Source organism: Pristis pectinata, chromosome 23, assembly GCF_009764475.1.
Source record: "Pristis pectinata isolate sPriPec2 chromosome 23, sPriPec2.1.pri, whole genome shotgun sequence".
NCBI classification, from domain to species: domain Eukaryota; kingdom Metazoa; phylum Chordata; class Chondrichthyes; order Rhinopristiformes; family Pristidae; genus Pristis; species Pristis pectinata.
Genome location: NC_067427.1, coordinates 2,328,948 through 2,352,442, shown reverse-complemented (window position 1 = coordinate 2,352,442; position 23,495 = coordinate 2,328,948). Strand labels below are relative to the sequence as shown.

At 46.4% G+C, this 23,495-nt stretch overlaps 1 protein-coding gene across 1 annotated transcript in view; it reads left to right on the top strand.

The window, feature by feature from the left end:
- Positions 1–898: 898 nt before the first annotated feature.
- Positions 899–23,495, top strand: part of LOC127582109 (prostaglandin G/H synthase 1-like) — a 70,110-nt gene continuing 47,513 nt past the window's right edge. Inside the window, exons 1-4 of the mRNA XM_052037134.1 lie at positions 899–1,099; positions 1,195–1,242; positions 14,205–14,321; positions 17,075–17,218. Coding sequence (XP_051893094.1) covers positions 1,093–1,099; positions 1,195–1,242; positions 14,205–14,321; positions 17,075–17,218 — 316 coding nt within the window. The 5' untranslated portion in view covers positions 899–1,092. The remainder of the gene's footprint in view (positions 1,100–1,194; positions 1,243–14,204; positions 14,322–17,074; positions 17,219–23,495) is intronic.

The following is a 23,495-nucleotide window of genomic DNA, read 5'->3' as shown; positions in this document are numbered from 1 at the left end:
TCCCGAACTGCTCCCATTCACTCACTGACCGGATAACATAATTCTCAACTTGTCCCTGTGGTCACCCCAGAGACACCCCCTCTCTCCCACCCTCCCTCCAGCTTCACAAGCTTCTATCCTCTTCAGTTCTGAGGAAGTGTTTCTCAAATGTTTTTCATCCCACAGATGCTGCCTGACCTGCTGAGTATTTCCAGCATCTTCGGCTTTTACTTTAGATTTAGAACATCAAACAGTACAACACAGGAACAGGCCCTTCAGACAACAGTGTTGTGCCAAATTAATTAAACTAGTAATTAAATGCCCAAGTAAACTTATCCCTTCTGCCTGCACACTGTCTATATCCCTCCATTCTCGGCACGTCCATGTGCCTATCCAAGAACCTCTTAAACCCCTCTATCGTATCTACCTCCACCCCCACCCCTGGCAGCACATTCCAGGCACCCACCACTCCCTGTGTAAAAAAACTTGCCCCACACATCTCCTTTGAACTTCCCCCCCAAATGCATGCCCTCTGGTATTAGACATTTCGACCCTGGGGAAAAAGATACCGGCTGTCAACTCTATCTGTGCCTCTCACCATCTTATAAACCTCTATCAGGTCTCCCCTCAGCCTCTGCCGCTCCAGAGAAAACAACCCAAGTTTGTCCAACTCTCCTTACAGCTCATGCCCTCTAATCCAGGCAGCATCCTGGTAACCTCTTCTGCTCCCTCTCCAACGCCTCCACATGCTGTAATGGGGTATTGTTCTGGGATTTCCTCACATTGGAACCCGTCACGTCACTGACCACTCTGGGGGTCTTGAGCGTCTGGATAAGGCGCCATAGAAGTGCAGCCCACTCTCACCTCTCCAACCTCTGCCCAGCTGGAGGGGGAAGGGGGAGGGGAAGGGGAGTGACTCTCGGGGTGACATCAAGATCACGGTCCACTTAGACGGGACGCATTTGCAAATCAAAGTGTTTGCAAATAGGAGAGCGGGGGCCTCGCCTCGCCGCCGCTTTGGCCGCTCGTCAAGTGTCGTGTCGCGACTTGTTGCTGGGACCCGCTTGCGGGCTGACGGCGGGTGCAGTGAGTGCGCCGCGGACTTGGTGTCCCATGGACGGTGAGCTCCCTCTCTCCGCTCCCTCCGGGGGCAGCCGAGGGTCGGGCGTGGTGGGACCCCTGTTCTAACCCCCCCCTCTTTGTTCTGTGTTGCAGCTGCCAGGACCGCGCTGCTGTTGTGCCTGCTGGAGGTGTGCGCAGGCGGTAAGTTCATCGGCGATCTTATCCCGTCCAGCGACGGGCTCCGAGCAGATCCTTCACCGAGTCCGGGGGTGCCCCACATCTGGGCAGAGGCAGGGAGCAGGGGCAGCGGAGAGATTCCCACGGAGACCCGCTGGGACGGGACAGCGGGGAGCCCGGTCCCGGGGTAGGGTCCGGTAACGGGTCAGCCCGAGGGAGCGTCTGTTCCAGGACCCACCTTCCCCCCACCCGTCCCGGGACAGGACTGCGGAGTGCCGCCGTCCAAGCGGCCGGGGCTGCCCCTCTCTGTGGCGCTGGGAGAGAGCCCGCAGCTCGCTGGGACCATCGGTATCCCGTGCTGAGGGAGCGCCGCGCTGTAGGGGGTGACGCTGATGGAGCACAGACGGTCGGGGTGTGATGCTGAGGGAGTGTTATACCGTTGCAAGTACTGAGGGAGCGCCGTACCGTGTGAGGGGCAGTACTGAGGGAGCGCCGCATCGTGGGAGTGTGGTACTGAGGGAGTGTTATAACGTTGAGGGTCGATACTGAGGGAGCGCCGCACTGTCGGAGGGACAGTTTTTCTGTATGAGGCATTAAACAAAACCTCTTTCACTTTTAAAATCACCATTGACCCCAAACCCGGTGTCCTTCTCCGATAGAACTGAATGAAACATTGCTCAATAATAGCGAATATGTCACAGGTATAAAAAACAGAAAACGTTGAAACACTCGGTAGGTCAAGCAGCATCTGTGGAGAAGGAAACACAATTGATGTTTCGGGTCTGGGACACTTGGATAGAACTGACTGTATCACAGCCCTCCTTCCAGCTCTAACTGGCACCCTAGCGGTGTTGCAGCTTCAGACCAGGGACACACTGTGGTTCTGGCCACACCCGCCGAGGGACATTGGGTCGGAGGGCGATGTCCTCTGGCTGCTGTTGGTTAACGAATGTCAGCCATCTCATTCCTTTGGGGTCAGCATGTTCACAAGGTGCTGACCCGACAGGTGAGCAGGGTGAGCTCTTTCCATTGGTCGGGGACTCTGTGAGTCTTGGGGAGAGGATAAGGAAAGGGCCAGGTCTTTCATCAGTGAAGTAAAACCCAGTCATGATGAAATCCCTTCCCTCTCTCCAGAGACGCTGCCTGACCTGCTGAGTGTTTCCTGCGTTTTCTGTTTTTAATTCAGATTTTCGGCATCTGCGGTATTTTTGCATTTGGGAGTGAAGTTCGGAGATTCATGAATGCAAATGTGGTGGAGATTTGGAATTCTCTCCCTCCAAAGGCACTTGATTGAGCCAAGTCAATAATTAGTTTTAAATCTGGGATCACTGGATCTTTGTTAATCAGAGGTGATCATCCCTGACCTTACACGAGGGCAGAGGCAGTTTCCTCCATTCCTACGCCCTGTGTAATGTCTAATTTCATTGTTATTTTGGACATTAAGTATCCATGAAATGTAGAAAGATAGTGGACCTCAGGTATTTGGTCAGATAAACGTTATGAGTGATTTGTTGGGGAAAATTTGACAGCCACCACATTTTGCACCGGTATTTCTAATATTGAGAGGGAGATGAGGTTTTCTAAAGACAAATATCTAGAACAATGGATAATTGTGTGGGAAAAGTACATTCCAAAGATGTACAGGTTGGGCATGCTATGTTGGCGCCGGAAGACTGGCGACACTTGTGGGCTGCCCCCAGAACACTCTACACAAAAGATGCATTTCACTGCGTGTTTCGATGTACATGTGACTAATAAAGATCTTATCTTATCTTCTTCTGTCAACACAATAGTGTATTCACTAAGGAAAGCATGCAGGAACCATGGCTGATAGTCCCAGAGATATTGACTCATTAAACTTTTCCCCTCTATTCTGTGTGTCAGTTTTGGATTTAGCTTCCTAGCCTAATTTGCATTTTCACATTGCAGTTACAAATAATTTGGATATTCCAAGGGAACAGATCTGGCACCGAGTCCTGTACCAGGAAGCAGTGTGACTATCACAATGAGCCCAGTCCCAGAGAGAGAGAGAATAAATTATTTCAGTTTGGGGTGGACCACGTGGAGGATGTTAGGCTCTACAGTTATCCCCAGACAAGCATCAGACTCAAAACAAAAGTGCCGAAGGAATGAATACCAGTTTCCTTTGTCAGTGTAGTGTAGGATTACAAACTGGTCAGTACATGCTTTGAATTCCATCCTTCTAATTTGCTCTTTTCTTTTTAACTTTCTCTTCCAGTAACCACACTCCTTCATCTCCTCCTCTAGCAGTCTCTCGGGATGGAGAGTAACCTGCTCCCACTCTGTTTCTGCGGAGTGGGAGATGCCCGTGCGTGGACACAGATATGTGGTTTTGCTCACATCTCTAACCCTTGGCTCACCCGGTCCTGTCTTGTCTCCTCTCCCTCAGTCTCCCTACTCTCCAGCTAGCTCCCTCTGTCTGCCCCTCCATCTCAGCTCCCTCCTTCCTCACTCACCCCTCTTCCATCTCGGCCTCTTCCTTCATCCTTTCTTGACGCCTTTCCCCGCTCTCCAACTGCAGGCTGACCACTGCCTCTCACGGCTCCAAGTGCGTGTCCCACTTGTGCATTGTCCTCTGCGCCTGTCCCAGCAGCAACCCCACCCAAGGCCTGCCATCTAGTCCAGAAGCCCCAGATCCCGAATGACAACTCCAAACCATTGGCACAAGGCTTGAGGTCTAATTAAATGAGGCCTGGTCTCGGGGTGGGCTCGATTTCCTGAATGACAAGGTTTGAGTAGCAAGAGGATGTTTCTGTCCTTTGGGAAATAAGGACTGTTAGCCTTGTAAAGAGTAAGGCTTGTTATTTGCAGGGATACAGGCCGACTCTCCCACAGATGGGACCCAGCTACATTCAGGGGTGTCTCCTGATCACAGAATTATCCACAGATGCTAAAGGTGGTACGATTGACTCCTTGATTTCTGCGAACAATGTACTTCCCCAGCTCCTACCTGGGCCCCCTGTGTTTTATCATTTTGATAGTTTCAGCTGTATTAATTCAATCTCCTTTGAATCATACTGAACATTTTCTTGTTACCAAGGCTGGAAGGTTACCAATGTGTGATGCATCAGTTATTCACATCCTGAATTCTGTTTGCTATCAGGAGGATATTGGCACCCAATTGACTATTGTGATTCTTCAAATGATTACTTGGGCTATCAAGATATCACACAGAAGGAGGCCATTCAGCCTAATAAAACCATGCTGGGCAAACATCTGCCTAGCAATAAAAACTGAGAAAGCAGGAAATACTCAGTAAGTCAGGCAGTGTCTGTGCGGAATGGAACAAGTTGATATTTCAGGTCCATGAGCTTCCATCAGAACCAAGAGGGTTGGTTGTCCCTGCTTTATGGGGCTCTTAATGTTTGATGAGATTGTTAATCCATTGACATTTTGGGCTAGCAATTGGCCCCTTTGCTAGTTTATATTTTTCTGTAACATCTGGGCATTGAATGCACTGCGCAGAACATTTCATGGATTCAATAATCACAATGTAATTGAAGAAAAGAAAAATATTGTCTGCTTAGGACCAGCCCTTTTCTTTCTGATGAAAGGCCATTAACCTGATATGCTGCCTCTGTTTCTCTCTGCACAGACTTGCTGAGCATTTTAGGCATCGACAGTTTTTTGCTTTTTGTCAACACAATGATGTCTTATTTTGGTGTTTGACTGTGATATGCATCTAATATCTTTCTGAATCCCTGCTTTTTAAATGTTTCCTGTTGTATTAAGTGATAAAACATTTAACTCTTCAGTTCAATGTTATATTTGCAGAATTATAATTGGAATTCAAATTTGTTTTAGCAGAACAACATAACTTGGTTATGTACATGTGGCTACATCTGCCCATCATTCCTTACCCCTCCTTGGTCCACCAATCACCTCCTGGCCCCTGTCTCACCCCTCCCCTCTCCTCTTTATACCAGCTACCTCCCCTCTCCACTCTCAGTCCTGATGCAGGGTCTTGACCTGAAACGTCGACAATTCCTTTCACCTCCACAGATGCTGCTTGACCTGCTGAGTTCCTCCAGCAGTTTGTTCTTTGCTCGGTTACTTACCTGGTGTTTTGTAATTATCGTAAAGAGAGCGGCAGTGAGTGGGAGGTCACATCCATTATTAGTGTGGATTCAGGGACATGGCGTCAGGGACTTGTATGGCACAGAAAGAGGCCACCTGGCCCAACACATTAATGTTGACCAAGGAAGAGTTATCGTGACTGGTTCCTAGCCCTGCAGGTCACAGCTCCAACTCCACATCCAGGTACAGTCCAAACATGGTGAGGGTCTCTGTTGCTCCTGTTCTGCCAGCCTGGTCTAATCCTTTTACTTGTGACCTAATATCTGTGTACCACAGGTATCAATGTCCCTGGTAAGGGAAATGGATCCTCCATTCAGGTCTCTCATAGTGTTGTACCTCTCACTTAAATCTGCTCTGAGTCTTTTTGCTTCAAAAGAAGGAATGTTAGCCCAGGCAGCCTCTTCTGATAACTCTACTCCAGCTCTGGGAGCATCTTCTTTACGCTCTGTCTAATGTGTCACCGGAACCATACTCTGTGCTTTATCTGTGGCCCAAGTAAAGCTTTGTAAAGTACTTGCAAGGACTCTCTGCCTTGTCCATTGAGGCAAGACTCCTTTGTTCCTGCCTAACCACCCAATCTATGTTTATGGACATGCTACCCCGAGGTCCCTCTGTTCACAAACGCTTCCTTTGTACAATTTGTCATTATTCTCTCTCATTGTTTGTTCTCCCCATAAGATCACCTCACACTTTGCTGGACTGGATTCCATTTGCCACTTTTTGACCCACTAACCAATCCAGCGATCAACAAGCAATCTGCTGGAGAAACTCAGCAGGTCGAGCAGCAAAGGAATTGTCAACATTTCAGATCAAAACCGCTCCTAAATAACTTATTCTGTCCCCCATCTCTTTTCCCAATAATTTGCCTGTTGTTCCTGTCAGGCTGACTGGCTTGTAGTTACTCAGTCTGCTCTTTCTCCCTTTATAAACAATGATGTCCCATCAGTAGGCTACTGGCCTCTGCCACTGCCTCTGGGTCCATGGTGACTGGCCATCGATGGTCAGAGCCCCTGTAATCCCCCGTCGCTTCTAACAGGTCTGGTTATTTACTATAAAATAGAGGGAGATGGGCTGTGTAGGAGGGAAGGGTTCAATTGATCATGGAGTAGGTTTATATAGGTCGGCACAACATCGTGGGCTGAAGGGCCCGTACTCTGCTGTACTGTTCTATGTTCTAAAAATGGTACTGCACTCTTAATGCTCCTCCCTCTATTTTTACCTTATCTAATATTTCACAGTCTTCCTCCTAAGCTAACAGTGGTCAGTGTCGTTCCTTTCTTTTGTTAAGATAGGCTCAAAGTATTCAGCTGGATACTCGTCTCTGACCTTGAATCATCAGTTTGGCCTCAAAGGTCCAGCTCTTTCCAATTTCCTCCTCTTGCCCTCTGTATTCATGAAACATCCTTGTGTTTCCCTGGGTTCTCTGTCCCAATTCATCTGCATGCCTCCGCTTTGCCTTGCTAATTTTTTTTTTAACATTTCTCCACTTCTGCAGCCTGGTAAGTTGCCCATTTACACCTTCTCACCCAGCGAGACCTCGATTTCCAGTGGTGGAAGGGGACTGATGGGGCGGTGGGTGAGAGATCTAGATTCAGGAGGAATATATTTGGTCTGAATGAACAACACTATGACACTGGAGGAACTCAGCAGGCCAGGCAGCATCCTTCTGCACCTGTATTATTTCCTCAAATAACCTCTACAGCTCTGACAATGATTTACCTGCAAGGAGTTGTTTCCAGTTCACTGCTGAATCATAAATTAGTCTGGTAACACTGGACTTCTGTCTTTGAATTTTCCCTCCAGGTCTGCCTGCTTTTCCATATCTAGGCTAAATTTAAATGATCACTGCTTTCAATGTGTTTCACACTGAGCCTTTTCACTAGTTGAGGTTCATTCCCATTCGGAATATTGTGTTCAGTTCTGGACACCCTGCTATAGGAAAGATGCCATGAAGCTGGAAGGAGTGCAGAGGAGATTTACAAGGATGTTGCCAGGACTTGAGGGACTGAGTTATGGAGAGAGATTGAGCAGGTTGGGTCTTTTTTCATTGGTGTGTAGGAGAATGAAGAGTGACCTTATGGAGGTGTATAAAATTTTGAGGAGTTATAGATAGGGTGAATGCACTCAGTCTTTTTCCCAGGGTTGGGAAATCAAGAACTAGAGGGCATAGGCTTAAGGTGAGAGGGGAGAGGTTTAATAGGAACGCGAGCGGCAACTTTTTCACCCAGCAGTTGGTCAGTATGTGGAATGAGCTGCCAGAGACAGGTACATTAACAACATTTAAAAGGTACATGGATAGGAAAGGTTTAGAGGGATATGGACCAAACGCAGGCAAATGGGACTAGTTTAGATGGGAATCTTGGTCAGCATGGACCAGTTGGGCCAAAGGGCCTGTTTCCATGTTGTATGACTCTGTGATTCTGATTCCAGAACCAGCCCTCTCTTGTGCTTATTAATGTAGTAAACTTAAGGGCACTAGGTCCCAGTACATTGTTCTACGGTCAGTGGATTTAGTACTTATTTGGAATAGCACCATCTTATGTTCAGGAGCTATTCGATAATCATAGTGCAGATGCATAACTGACCTAGTTACACCTCTTCATGAAGAATCAGGGCTTGGTCTTGTTTCTTTGGGTTTGGTGATCTTGTGATAATTGGCGATAAGGACTAAGCATTTGTTTCTTTCCACAGCAAGACTCGTCTCCCTTTCATGTGATTTAGGAAATGTTGAGGCCTGGTTGCGATTGTTATTAAAGAGTAGGGCTTTTAAATCTACTGCATTCACTTTGGTAGAAAAATAGAAAGGCAGAGATGTTAAATAGTGAAAGATTGAACTGTGTTGATGCTGAGCGATTCGTACACAGATTACTGTAAGTTAACATGCGGCTACAGCAAACAGTTTGGAAAGCAACCAATTTGTTGTCCTTTAGTGCAAGAGGATTTGAGTACAAGAGAAGAGGTCTAACTGTAAGGGCCTGATGAAGCCAAATCTAGAAATTGTGAAGAGATCTAATCTCCCTTCCATATACTTGTTATGGAGAGAGTGCGCAAATATTTACCAGATCGATTCCTGGATGTGGTTTGTTGCATGAAGAAACAGTAAACAGGCTGGGCCTACACTCTGTAGAGTTTAGAAGATTGAGAGGTGATCTCATTGCTGACAGGGTGAATGTGGGAATGACGTTTCTCCTGGCTGATGAATCTCAGAATCAGGGGTCAGCCATTCAGGGTTGAAATGAGAATTTTTTCACCCAAAGGTCAGTGGATCTTTGGAATTCTGTACCCAAGGGGGCTGTGGATTCTCGGTCAGTGAATAGATTCAAGACTGAGGTCAATATATTTTTGATTATAAGGGGACATAGGGTTAGTGCAGGAAAGTAGTACTGAGGTAAAAGATCAGCTGTGATCTCACTGAATGTCTCCAGCCAAGTCAGAAGGCAAGATGAAGGATGAGTTAACTGGACCCACAGCATCATTGCCCCATGGTGTTCAACAGTGTAAGTTTAACAGTGGCAATCAGCATCCATTTGAAACTGCTGCAGGTTCGGACAGATTGTTCAGCATAGATAGAGTGGACAGCCGGTATCTTGAAATGTCTAATACTAGTAGGCATGCATTTAAGGTGAGGAGGGAGAAAATTTAAAGGAGCTATGCGGGGCAACTTTTATTTTACACAGAGTGGTGGGTGCCTGAAATGCGCTGCCAGGGGTGGTTGTGGAGGCAGATACGATAGAGGCGTTTAAGAGGCTCTTAGATAGGCACATGGATGTGCAGAGAATGGAGGGATATGGACATTGTGTAGGCAGAAGGGATTAGTGTAATTAGGTATCATTAGCTGAATTGGGTCGGCACAACACTGTGGGCCGAAGGGCCTGTTCCTGTGTTGTAGTGTTTTATGTTCTGTTGTTGAACTCTGCAGTCTGGTACACGTTTGGAAGAGGTGTTTCTGAATTGCACAATTTGTGCTGTCCAAGATGTGTGTACTCAGAGGAGGGTATTTGGAAAGGAGAAACCAGAAGTTTATGTTGCCCAGGTGATGGAGACAGTGGTGAAACAAGCTCAGCATTTGTAACATTACTCAGTGATGCCTCAGAGTGTTGACAAGACACAGCCTAATGCTGTGGAGAAATGGAAAGAACCAGGTGTTGGGAGATGTCATCATTGTGTCAGCACACGTCAGAACATTGAGTGCAGATACCTAGAATTCATTTGTCATAATTGTGGCTTTGGGGAACATCTGTCAACAGCTTGCTTGAAAACAATGCAAGATGACAGCAAACTAAAGCAAAGTGAAGCCTGTGGGGAAGGATTGTAAAGTTTATGGAACACATGAATTAGGTGAAGGTGATGGTGACCGAGAAAGTTTGTATAAACTGTTCGTGCTAAATCAAGGAAGCTGACAGTTTGGCAGGTGACCTGGAATAGACTCTTGTGAAGAAATGTCAGCAAGGTCAAGAACATCGCAAAGATTACATCAGTTCCTCCCAACCCACGTTACTGCTGAAGCAAATCATGATTGAGGACACATACGGATTTTGCAATCCCATTTGTGTGAAAAATAATCATGAAGATAGTAGATACACATTCAATGTGGATACCCAACCAGTTCCTCTGCATATTCTACATATCAAAGCTGAGAAAGATCTTTGCTTGTGGATTTCCAGAGTTTCTTGACAGACTATGGAAGCAACTCCACCAGTGTTGAATTTGTCACATTTCTCAGCAATGGAGTCAAGTATGTATGAACAGCCCCAGCCCACCCATGCTCATATGGAGATCTGAAAAGGGCAGCGTGGACTGTGAAAGGACAGTTGTAATGAGAAGATTAAACTTTCTCGAAGCGATATCTGATTCCTCCTTCGCATGTGCAGAAGAGTGGATGGAAAAGTAACTCCTGAAATGGATTGTTATATCTGCTCGTCCTGGCTGGACGTTAAATCACTGGTCAGTCCTGTACTGCGCATTGTGGTATCTTCCTGCCCCCTCCCTCCCCTCGCCCTGCTACCTGCTTGCTGAAGGAATTGACAAGCTGTGAGGACAACTTGGCTGCCTGATAATGGTGGAAAACGTGTCTTACTGCAAAATGGGCCGTCTCTGTTTTTAAATCATGTCTAGGCTGAGAAGTCACAAGAGATAAGAAGGTGCCACCTGGTACCATGGAAACGTACAGGGATAAGGGGTTTTGAGAGTATAAAAGGGGCAGGGATACCCTGGCTCTAGGCTGGAGATGTGACCAGACCCAAGGGGCAGACTTGGAGAGAGAACGGCAGAAGCGGCTGTTGGACACCTGGGGTTCCCTTCAGCACTCTGTAGAGCAGTTCACTGAGTGGTGGATCAGTATTCCTTGTGTCCTATCCCTCCGGAGCAACACACACACAAAATGCTGGAGGAACTCAGCTGGAGGGTCAGGCAGCATCTGTGGAGGGAAATAAACAGTCGACATTTCAGGCCGGGACTGGAGAGAAAGAGGGCAGGTCAGGGGCGGGGGGAGGGGAAGGAACACGAGCTGGCGAGTGTTAGGTGAGTCCAGGTGAGGGGGGGGGGTGAAGGTGGGTGGGTGGGGATGTGGGGGGGGCGGGAATGAGGTGAGAAGCTGGGAGGTGAGAGGTGGAAGTGACAAAGGGCTGAACAAGATGGAATCTGATCGGAGAGGACAGTGGACCATGGAATAGAGGGAAGGAGGTGGGGAACCAGAGGGAGGAAGGTGTGGGTGAGGAGCAGGGGAGGGGAAAGAGAAGGGGTGAAGGGGCCAGAGAGAGAAAGGAGAATCAATGGTGGGGGGGGGGGGGGGGGGGAAACAGGGGGGAGTAGTTACCAGAAGTTAGAGAATGTGATGTTGATGCCATCAGGTGGGAGACTCCCAAGACAGAATATGTGTTGTTCCTGTGTTGCTCCAGATTTCCAGCATCTGCAGTCTCCCCTGTGTATCCTATAGAACACAGAACAGTACAGCACAGTACAGGCCCTTTGGCCCACAACGTTGTGCTAACCTATATAAACCTACTCTATGATCAATCGAGCCCTTCCCTCCTACACAGCCCATTTTTTCTTGCTTCCATGTGCCTATCTAAGAGTCTTTTAAATGTCCTTATTGTATCAGCCTCTACCACCCCTGGCAGTGTGTTCCAGGCACCCACCACTCTCTGTGTAAAGAGCCTACCTCTGACATCTCCCCTGAATATTCCTCCTCTGACCTTAAACTGATGTCCTCTGGTATTGGCTATTGCTGCTCTGAGGAAAAGGTGCTGGCTGTCCACTCTATCAATGCGTCTCATAATCTTGTACACCTATATCAAGTCACCTCTCATCCTGCGTCGCTCCAAAGAGAAAAGACCTAGCTCACTGAACCTTTCCTCATAAGACATGCTGTCCAATCCAGGCAGCATCTTGATAAATCTCCTCTGCACCCTCTCTACAGCTTCCACATCCTTCCTTTAATGAGGCGACCAGAACAGAACACAATACTCCAAGTGTGGTCTAACCAGAGATCTATAGAGCTGCAACATTACCTCATGGCTCTTGAACTCAATCCCCTGACTAATGAAGGCCAACACACCATACGCCTTCTTAGCCACCCTACTTGCGTGGCAACTTTGAGGGATCTATGGCCTTGGACCCCAAGATGCCTCTGTTCCTCCACACTGCTAAGAATCCTGCCATTAATGTTGTATTCTGCCTTTAAGTTCATCTTCCAAAGTGTATCACCTCACACATTTCTGGATTGAACTCCATTTGCCACTTCTCCGCCCAACTCTGCATCCTGTCTATATCCTACGACAATCTTCTACACTATCCACAACAACTCCAACCTTCGTGTCATCTGCAATCAAAAACTATCCTAGATTTTTGATGTGGTTACTAAGTAGTTTTTAATATAATTTTCATGAAGTAGTTCCTGTAACCTTTAACACGAGTATTGTCCTTCCTTATTTCATGAACACCTCTTGCTGCTAGATCAGAAAAGAACAGGGAAGGAATTTTAAAATATTTTCATTACATCAGCACAGTAGTTTAGCAGAGACAGAATAAGTTGCAAGGCTACAGGGAAAATAAGAGGGGGATTGGGAGTGATGTGATTGTTCTGCTGGGAGCTAGCATGGACCTGATCAGATGGGCTGAATTGCCTCCTCCTGTGTTGTAATAGGCAAGTAAAAAGGTGACAGGTGAACTTGAGACAGAAGTTGCATGTTTTGTATCTCATTGTCAGGAAGCACCAGCCAGGTCAGATACCTGCTGAGCAGATGAGGCATGATGTATCTGGATTTGATGAAGCCAGAAGTTAATGCCACTGGATATTTAAAACCGGTTTCATTTGGAGATTGTCTGGATGATGGTTGCATGTTGAAGCATGAAGTCTACCTCAGCATGTGTCCATCGCAGGGTGTGCTGGAAACAAGGGTCTCCCTGCCTTCTACCACTCCCAGCAGAGTGAAGGAGTTCACAGCTGAGATGAGGGTCAACCATTCAGTGGTGACGTTTCAGCAGGATCTGAGAGGTTGTTCTCGCTGAGCAAGGTGGGTTACATTTGTGAACAGAGGAATCATTCATCATCAAGAGCAGAATAATCTTTGCTAAGTGATGGCAATGAACAGACCAGCACAGTCAACTCTCTATCTACTGTTGTTGACGTGCCAATAAATTTTTTGTTTGACAGTTGTACACATTTTCCAAAGTAAGGGAGGAGAATTCCATGGTAACCTGTGGGGAGTAAGGTATAGTGTTGTACTGTCACTGAATATGCTATTGTATCTGGAGTGGCAGGATGTTGTGTGTGTAGGACTGTTAGATATACCACTTAATTGATAAATTGGTTCATTATTGTCACATGTACCAAGGTCCAGTGAAAAACTTTGTTTTGCATGTTGTCAATGCAGATCATTTCATTACAACAGTGCTTTGAAGCTGTACAAGGGAAAACAATAACAGAATACAGAATAAAGTGTTACAGTTACAGAGAAAGTGCAGTGCAGGCGGACAATAAGGTGAAGGTGTCTCCACACAGCCTTCATATCTTGGCCCAACTCGTGATGAATTGGGACACATTTCAGTTGAACGTCATGAAGAAGTTCTCCTCAGTACTTTTTAAGAATCCTGTACTTTCTCAACCTTTAGTTCTTCCCCAGTTAATGTTGGTACTGCTGAAAGCAAAAGAGGCAGCAGATGCTGGAATCTGGAGCAAATAACAGAACCTGGGCTGATGTCCTGATGCAGGGTCTCAACCCAAAACATCGACTTACCACCTTTTGCCTCCACAGATGCTGCTTGACCCGTTGAGTTCTTCCAGGGTGCTGTTTATTTTTTGTTAACATTGTTGAAGTTGCCTAATATTATCGCCCTGTTGTGATTGTACCTCCCAGATGTTCGCCTACACACCTGTTGTACTTGCCCAGCAGACTCCGGTTGCCGTTAAAGTTTCTTGTGCATTAAATTTTTAACAATACGGTGAATCATCTGATGTCCTGGATTTGAGACTGGCCTTTGGGAACTGAGTGAAGAAGCTCATTTATAATGATCTTCTCTCTGCCGAGGGCCCCATAGTTAGACTTCAGACACAAGAAATTCTGCAGATGCTGGAATCTGGAGCAATACACAAAAAGTGCTGGAACTCAGCAGGTCAGGCAGCATCCATGGAGGGAAATAAACCGTCTGACTTCAGTTAGACTTCAGTCTGGTTTCTTGGTTTCAGTGAATGCTGAACCTTAATGCTTCCACAAAAGCTTCCAAGCATTAAGATTTCCAAAAACAATCTTCCTCAACGCATTCCATAGTTTTACCTTTTTCTGCACTGTAGGATTTCATAAAGAGTGAAAACTCGCAAATAGATTTTTTTGCCAAATGCTATGTTTCAGAACTTAAATTGACCTGTAACTTGGTTTGTCCTTCTGCAGTAAACCCCTGCTGTTATTGGCCCTGCCAGAATAAAGGAGTGTGCGTTAATGTTGGCCTGGAAGGTTATGAATGTGACTGCACACACACCGGCTATCATGGAGTTAACTGCACGATGCGTAAGTTGTTTACAGATCACTTATGATGCAATTGCATTCAATGTGCTGAGCTTGAAAGTCAAGCGCATGAGTTTGATGTTTGTGACCTTAAATAAACTCCAGAAGGTTTTGCTCTACAACTGAATGTTTTGTCTTTGGAGTGTAGTCACGATGGAACTGTGTATTCAGGAAGAATTCTCTTTTCCTGAATTGTTCTTTCAATGTTCCAAATGGAAAAGCAGTTTCCATGATACGATTCATCTCCATGTCTAAATCCTGGATCTCCCTTCTTGCAGCACTGTAGGGGTGCCTTCTCCACACAGACAGCAGTGGTTCAAGCCCCTGTCTCTCCCCACCTCCCCTGTAGTTGGGGAAGAGCAATAAATACCAACGTGGTCAGCAATGCCCACATCCTGTAAGTGAAGAGATGTCTCTCATGATGGGTACATTTGGTGGATAGTTAGTGCTACTGCGGAGATGAATCTCATTTCCCACCCCTGGTTGTGGTGAAGCCATGAACCAGTCAGCGTGAGTCGCTGTGGGCCAGACAAGATGGACAGGTCATGTGTTCCTATTTCTAAACTGACATGTAACAACAAAAAGAATCTGCTTCATTCACAGATATTTCCTGGTGGCAGCTCCCAAATTCCAAATGAGTGGATTATGTCTTACTGTCCTTGTGACACAGGTAGACAGGGTGGTGAAGAAGGCATTTGGCACGTTTGTCTTCATAAGTCAGGGTACTGAGTATGGAAGTTGGGATGTGATATTACAACTGCGTAAGTTGTTGGTTTGACCGAACTTGGAGTACCGCGTGCAATTCTGGTCACCCAGCTATAGGAAGGATATCATTAAGCTGGAAAGGGTGCAGAAAAGACCTTACCTCCTGGAGCGTAGAAGGTTGAGGTGTGGCCTTATATATAAAATCATGAGGGTTATAGGTAGGGTTAATGACACAGTCCTTTGCCCAGGGAAAGGGAATCAAAAACTAGAGGACACTGGTGTAAGGTGGGAGGGGAGAGATTTAAAGGGGACCTGAGGGGCTTCACACAGAGGCCGATGGGTATAATGGACCATGCTGGCTACATGAAGCCGTAGAGGTGGGTATGTTTGAACACGGACATGGATAGAAAAGGCCTAGAGGAATTTGGGCCAAACACAAGCTCAGATAGACATCTTGGTCAGCATGGACGAGTTGGGCCGAAGGGCCTGTTTCCTTGCTGTATAACTCTGGCTCCTCAGTTTTGCAGCTGTCAGTTCCACTCCCGTTGCAAGGAAGGTTCTTCTTGGGACATCAGTTAAAACACTGCTCACAAGGGCAATGGTGCAAATGCTCTATTCTCGTAATTTTTTTGATTTGTGAATTTAATTTTGTAGAACTTTTTTCACAGAAATCAGCAGAGTGATAGGGTTCAGTTATCAGTGAAGGTTCAGATGTTCTGAAGATTAAAGCTGTGTGCTCAGGAGTAGTCAGCAAAGCGACAAACCATCTCGTCCAACTAGGGGAAACAAAACCACCAAAGCGATTTCTCGGTGTCACTGTTGGTATTGGTATTGGTGTTGGTTTATTATTGTCACTTGTACCGAGGTCCAGTGAAAAGCTTGTCTTACAAACCGATTGTAGAGGTCAATTCATTACACACTGCAATTACATCAAGTTAGTACAGAGTGCATTGATGTAGTACAGGTAAAAACAATAACAGTACAGAGTAAAGTGTCACAGCTGCAGAGAAAGTGCAGTGCAATAAGGTGCAAGGTCACAACAAGGTAGATCTTGAGGTCATAGGTCATAGTCCATCTCATTGTATAAGGGAACTGTTCAATAGTCTTATCACAGTGGGGTAGAAGCTGTCCTTGAGTCTGGTGGTACGTGCCCTCAGGCTCCTGTATCTTCTACCCGATGGAAGAGGAGAGAAGAGAGAATGACCTGGGTGGGTGGGGTCTTTGATTATGCTGGCTGCTTCACCAAGACAACAAGAGGTAAAGACAGAGTCCAAGGAGGGGAGACTGGTGTCTGTGATGCGCTGGGCTGTGTCCACAACTCTCTGCAGCTTCTTGCGGTCTTGGGCAGAGCAGTTGCCGTACCAAGCCGTGATACATCCTGATAGGATGCTTTCTATGGTGCATCGGTAAAAGTTGGTGAGAGTCAAAGGGGACAAACCAAAGTTCTTTAGCATCCTGAGGAAGTAGAGGCGCTGGTGAGCTTTCTTGGCCGTGGCATCCACGTAGTTTGTCCAGGACAGGTTGTTGGTGATGTTCACTCCCAGGAACTTGAAGCTCTCAACCCTCTCGACCTCAGCACCATTGATGTAGACAGGTGCATGTACACTGCCCCCTTTCCTGAAATCAATGACCAGCTCTTTAGTTTTGTTGACATTGCGGGAAAGGTTGTTGTCATGACACCATTCCACTAAGCTCTCTATCTCCTTCCTGTACTCCGACTCATCGCTGTTTGAGATACGGCCTACAACGGTGGTGTCATCTGTAAACTTGTAGATGGAGTTAGAGCAGGATCTGGCCACACAGTCGTGAGTGTACAGGGAGTAGAGTAGAGGGCTGAGGACGCAGCCTTGAGGTGCACCAGTGTTGAGAATAATGGTGCCGGAGGTATGCTGCCGATCCTCACTGATTGTGGTCTGTTTGTTAGCAAGTCAAGGACAGTGGGTGGGATTAATAAAATGGTCAAGGGTAAAAAGTGTTCTTCTCTAAGGCATTGCCTGCTGTTATCCAATGTGATCATTGCTGTTTTCTGAAAGATGTATTTTTAATTGCAGCTTACTTCTGGACCAGCGTTTACACTTTCTTGAAACCAAGCCCTGCTTTCTCGCATTATCTGCTGACACATTATAAATGGCTGTGGGATATTATAAATAAGATTTCATTCCTCAGTGACAACTTGATGCGTCTGGTTTTAACAGGTTTGTGGACTTCTTAAATTTAATATCTAAGCTTTGACAAGTGCAAGAGCATTGTTTTTTGATTGGTTTACTTGCTCAGCAATGGTGTACATGGGTCAAACCAGCATGAGGATTACAGACAGGTAACCAACTTGAGGGTAGTTAGTGGGTCAGGATTTGCACATATAACTTAGCTTCATTTTGAAACATTTACCCCTTTCATGGTGCCCAAAGCACCTTACAACCAGTGAAGTATATCTGAAGTGTTGTCACCATTGTAATGTAGGAACTGCAGCAGCCAATTTGTGAATAGTAAGCTCCCAAAAGCAGGAACATGAGGATGTGTAAGCAGTTTGGTTTAATGATTTGGATTGAGGGGTGAATGTTGACAGATGCTGGGGAATTCTGACAGTCAAGGATCCATGACAATGTTGTACTCCACCCAAGCCTCTTCCCCTTCTAATAACTCTTCCCCACGTGCTTCTTCTCCCTGCCCCGAGAATCGTACGATTTCCACAGTAGAGAGAACGGTCGTGGTGCAGAAAGGTTCACCTTCACTGAGTGCCCAGCCAATGCTCCATTACCATGTGGCTGCAGTTCCTGTCTTCCAACTCTCTCTGTACAAGTACCTTCATTGTTTCACGTGTTGGTTGCCCTTGTCCTTTGGATCCAGGCTTCGCCAGTGAGAAATGGTTTCATGCACAGAATTTAGAGTGATGTTGTTGTAGTTTGATAGTGTTCAGGAATGCAGCTAAACTCTTCTGGAAGATAAACTACATGCAAGGTTTTAGGGTCAAATTGTTGCCCTAAGATTTTGGACTTTATCTTGTGGAAGGGTCTTAGTTTGTGGAGTACAAGTCCAGAGGGAGTCCTGTGGGATTTTCCATGATTTAGCCTGGCAAGGAATTGAATGATTTCCTGAATGTGTACATCGAGCTGCATCCTGAGCAGCTCAATTGGCTGTGCAGGAGCTGATTACAAACAGGATACTGGCTGACCCAAGTCCACACATACACTATTGGCCAGCACAAGATTGCCTTGAGGTATTAGTGTGGTGTGGGAAATTCACTCTAACAGAGTTATTCCCAGAATGTCTTTGCAAAGGCTAATGTGGAGCAATGTGTTCGTGAATAGATCCTCAAAGGTCCTGAGTCAAGTGCCCCCAAGTGAAGGCAGTGCACTCCCTTATAGTATCCTATGTCAATGCTATCAAGTGTGTACCTCTAACTGAATGAGAAATACGTGAAACAATGTTTGCCACTTGGTATTGGTTTATTATTGTCACTTGTACCGAGGTACAGTGAAAAACTTGTCTTGCATACTGATTGTACAGGTCAATTCATTACACAGTGCAGTTACATTGGGTTAGTACAGAGTGCATTGAGGTAGTACAGGTAAAAACAATAACAGTACAGAGTAAAGTGTCACAGCCACAGAGAAAGTGCAGTGCAATAAGGTGCAAGGTCACAACAAGGTAGATCCTGAGGTCAGAGTCCATCTTATCGTATAAGGGAACTGTTCAGTAGTCTTATCACAGTGGGATAGAAGCTGTCCTTAAGTCTGGTGGTACGTGCCCTCAGGCTCCTGTATCTTCTACCCGATGGAAGAGGCGAGAAGAGAGAATGACCCGGGTGGGTGGGGTCTTTGATTATGCTGGCTGCTTCACCAAGGCAGCGAGAGGTAAAGACAGAGACAACTGAGATTAATCCTACAAATAAAGGCAACAGGCTCAGCAGTCAAACACCATGAGCTCAGTGTTCAGAGACTGAATCAGCAGAAAGGTCTACTGAGGTGTGAGGCTGCAGTTGAATCCACAGAACATTGTTTTAAATAAAACCAGCAACTGGCTTCTCCAGATGTAATGTTTATTGTCATGCAGGATGCCGGGAATATTATTAAAAAGCTCTTCCTTTTATGGGTTCCTCACAATAATAACTTCAGTGCTTTTAGCTGCAGATTTGCACTACCTTTGTGCCTTGCTCATCGCTTTTGGGATATCCCAAAGTGTTTTGTAGACGATGAAGGGCTTTTAGAATGTAGTCACTGCAGTTATTATAAACTGGCAACCAGTTCATACACAGCAAACTCCCTCAGAAGGGTATATGGAGCGAGCTGCCAGAGGAAGTGGATGAGGCGGGTACAATAACGGCATTTGAAAGACATTTGGACAGGTACATGGATAGGAGAGCTTTAGAGGGATATGGGCCACACACGGGCAAATAGGAGTAGCTTAGATGGGCATCTTGGCCGGCATGGACCAGTTGGGCCGAAGGGCCTGTGTCTGTGCTGTAGGACTCTATGACTATAACAGCCAGGGCAGGGTGTGTAGTTTCACACTGCCTGCCTCTGGGGATGTGGTAGTTATTGCTGCACCACTCACATTGAGAGGTTGCTGGGAACCGCAGGGGGCTGTGAAGAGGTGAGCCCTCGGTTGTGGAGTCACATATAGTTCCCACCAAGTGGGGTCAGTGGCTTTCCTCGCTGAAGGACCTTGGTGGTAAGGGAGGTGATTTCACACTGTCGTACTGCTAACACTGCCAGGTGACCCATTGGTACTGACTGCATCTACCACACTCCTGCTGGTGGGTTGTACCAGCTGGCTCTGTGAGCTGCCAGCTGAGCTTTTGAGGTTCCTGTGGGATTCAAACCATGTCCAGATGCAGCTGCTGGATGCTCTTCATTGCTGCCATTGGCTACAGGCTTCCTTTGGGATTAGGCCCCTGCTCCCAGACCGGGCGGGCATGTTATCAGCATTGACTGGGGTTTAACCAGGGCACCTCTCTCTCCCCCTCCTCCCCACTGCATCCCCCTCAAATCTATGCTGATGCAGCTCTCTATAACTCTGGTTAGACTACACTTGGAGTATTGTGTTCGGTTCTGGTCACCTCATTATAGGAAGGATGTGGAAGCTTTAGAGAGGGTGCAGAGGAGATTTACCAGGATGCTGCCTGGATTGGAGAGCACGTCTCATGAGGATAGGTTGAGTGAGCTCGGGCTTTTCTCTTTGGAGAGAAGGAGGATGAGAGGTGATTTGATAGAGGTGTACAAGATGATAAGAGGCATCGACCGAGTGGACAGTCAGAGACTTTTTCCCAGGGTGAAAATGGCTAACACGAGGGGGCATAATTATAAGGTGATTGAAGGAAGATATAAGGGAGATATTAGGGGTAAGTTTTTACAGAGTGGTGGGTGTGTGGAATGCACAGCCGGTAGAGGTCGTGGGGGCAGATACATTAGAGACATTTAAGAGACTCTTAGACAGACACATGAATGATAGAGTAATGGGAAGGTATGTGGGAGGGAAGGGTTAGATAGGTCTTAGAGCAGGATCAAATGTCGGCACAACATTGTGGGCCGAAAGGCCTGTACAGTGCTGTAAGGTTCTATGTTCTAAATCGGCCCTTTCCCTTGGCTGGGGTTGCAGGCCCAAAGTCCCTGGCCTGACAAATTGCCCTGAGGAGCTCAATTAGCACTGACTGTGATGTCCCGGGATGGATCTGATCTGTGGGTGCTCCCGGTCCAGACCATCTGGTCTCCCCCCATGCCCCTCCCCCCACCATCCCAATGCCTTTTGTTCAATGTCAACACCAGGCCAGTTGTGGAGGTTACAGTTAATGAAACAGGAACCGTGAAGGGGAAACCCATTATAGAAGTTCAGGAAGTCCAGATTCTGTAGGCGGAACCAAGTGCAGAGGAGCCTCTGGTTAGAGCATCCCATCTGGCTGGGATCTATTGAACACTGCCAAAATCCTGCTCTGTCTGTTCAGGAAGCCTCACTTTGTGTTGATCAGACCTGCAGGAATTGCTTGGAGAACTGTCGAAACTGCTTGATAAAAATACCAAGAATCAAACGTTATTTTCCTGGAAATAAATTGTAGTGGAAGGATGTTCCAACTTCTCCAACTATGTTCCTTTCTCAGGTTTCAGACACCTTCGACAGCGTCTCCCGCGCGGCCTCTCTCCACATGGGATAGAGTGCTGCGCTCCCAGGTTTAATCCGAGCTCGGTTGATGCCTATCAGGGCAGTGTCTGGGTCTCCCACGGGCGTCAGATCCCTAGGGCCAGGGAGGGGCAGGGTGGCTGATAACCTTCACTACCATGGGCCCCTTTCAGGGTTGGGAGCAGGACGCTGGCTTAGGTCCAAGTGAAACTGCAGTCGCTTAACACCTCCTGCAGTGAGAGACCAGGTTTGCAAATTAAATCCTTTTATTTGTTGGGATCCTTGGCTTCTGCATTGATATTTGTTATGTAAGAATTAGGAGCAAAAGGAGGAGATTCAGCCCCTCATTCCTGTTACTATTTAATGTTCCTGTTAATATGTCCTGTTTAATATTGTGTTCAGTTTTGGTGAGCCTGCTAAAGGAAAGATGCCATTAAGCTGGAAAGAGTGCAGAGGAGATTTACGAGGACATTGCTGGGACTTGAGGGACTGAGTTATGGAGAGAGGTTGGGCTTTTTCATTGTGGCGTAGGAGAATGAGGGGTGATTTTCTTTTAATAAGGGGTGATCTTGTAGAGGTGTATAAAATCATGAGGAGGATAGATGGGGTGAAATGCACACAATCTGTTTCCCAGGGTTGGGGAATCAAGTACCAGAGGGCTCAGGTTTAAGGTGAGGGGCAGAGGTTTAATAGGAACCTGAGGGGCAACTTTTTCACCCAGAGAGTTTTCAGTATGTGGAATGAGCTCCCAGAGGAAGTGGGTGAGGCAGGTACATTAACAACATTTAAAAGGTATTTGGACAGGTACATGGGTAGGAAAGGTTTAGAGGGATATGGGCCAAACACAGGCAAATGGCACCAGCTTAGATGGCAATCTTGGTCGGCGTGGACCAGTTGGGCTGAAGGGCCTGTTTCTGTGCTGTGTGACTCTGTGACTCTACAATACGTCCTGCTTGGTAATAGATATACAATTGTTGTAAATTATGTTATTTCTTTAAATGCCAGCAGTTGCTCGCCTACCGTCAATACCTTTTAATGTGCTTCCTAATCTACCAACATGTGTCTCCTACCTCAACTGTTTTTTAGATTTAAGACCCTGGTTTTGAATTGGACTAAATCATCTTCAGTCTTCATGTAAAATTCTGTTATATTGGATCACTTTTCGCTAAAGATCTTTTAACAATATTATTCATTCCCTTAATAAGATTACTCCCTTCCTTGGGAAGAGAGAGTATTCAAGGCACTGTCTCACTAGGGTTCTGCGCGAAGATATCTTTAGTCTTGCACTCAAATCCTCTTGCAATAAAACATAACATTTTTCTTCCTAATTACCACTGCACCCGCACATTGGCTATCAGTGATTCACGTACAAGGAATCCCAGGTTCCCACAAACACCTACAACTTTCAACCATTCACCACTTGAAAAGCACCCAACCTTTTTTTCTTCTCTCTACCATAGTGGTTGACTTGAAGTTTTCACACTTTATACCTTATCCTTCACTGAGCCTGCCTCTATCCCGCTGAAATCATTGCATCCTCCTCGCGCCTCACACTGGTACCCTGCTTTGTATCATCAGCAGGGTTATTACACTTGATCCCTTCAACCAAATTGACGATGCATAACAATTGGGGTCCTAGCACTGATCCTTGAGGCTGTTAACTCTTCAATGCACCCCCTCGCCCCACCACCAAGTTGAAAATAACCTGTTTATTTCCACCTGGTTTTGTTCCCTCCATCAGAGCCGGTATATCAGCCCTGTCCCATTTGCTCTAATTTTGTTTCTTGTGTGGGACCTCATTAAAGGCCTCCAAAGTCTGAATATACCGCATCCCTTATCTGTTCTAAGTATAACTCCTACTACTGATATCAAGCTAACTGGCTTTCAGTTACCCACTTGCTTTCTCCTTCCTTTCTTTGTGGGGTTACATTTGCCACTATTCAGTCTGTGGGAACGACTGTAGCAGCTGCAGGAATTTGGAAGATGACCACCAGGACATCCAATACCTCCACCCCATCTCTTTTAAACCTTGCAATGCAGGTCATCTGGTCCTGCGGGTTTATCAGCTGTCTGTCCCATTCATTTCTCCAGTCATTTTTTTCACTGATGCTAATTCTTTTCAGCTCCCCGTTCTCTGTGGACCTGTTCTCCTTTACCATTTCTGGGGGATTTCCTGGCTCCTGTGTGAAGGCAGAATCAAAATCTTACTCTAGTTCAATTGAGAAGTTAATGGTGAGATTTCTTCTTCGAAGTGGTTTGATACAACTGAGTGATTGCTCAACCATTTCAGAGGAAAGTTGAGAGTCCACGTTTGTACAGTGCTGGACTGATGTTTAATGTCTCTACCATTCCTCATCG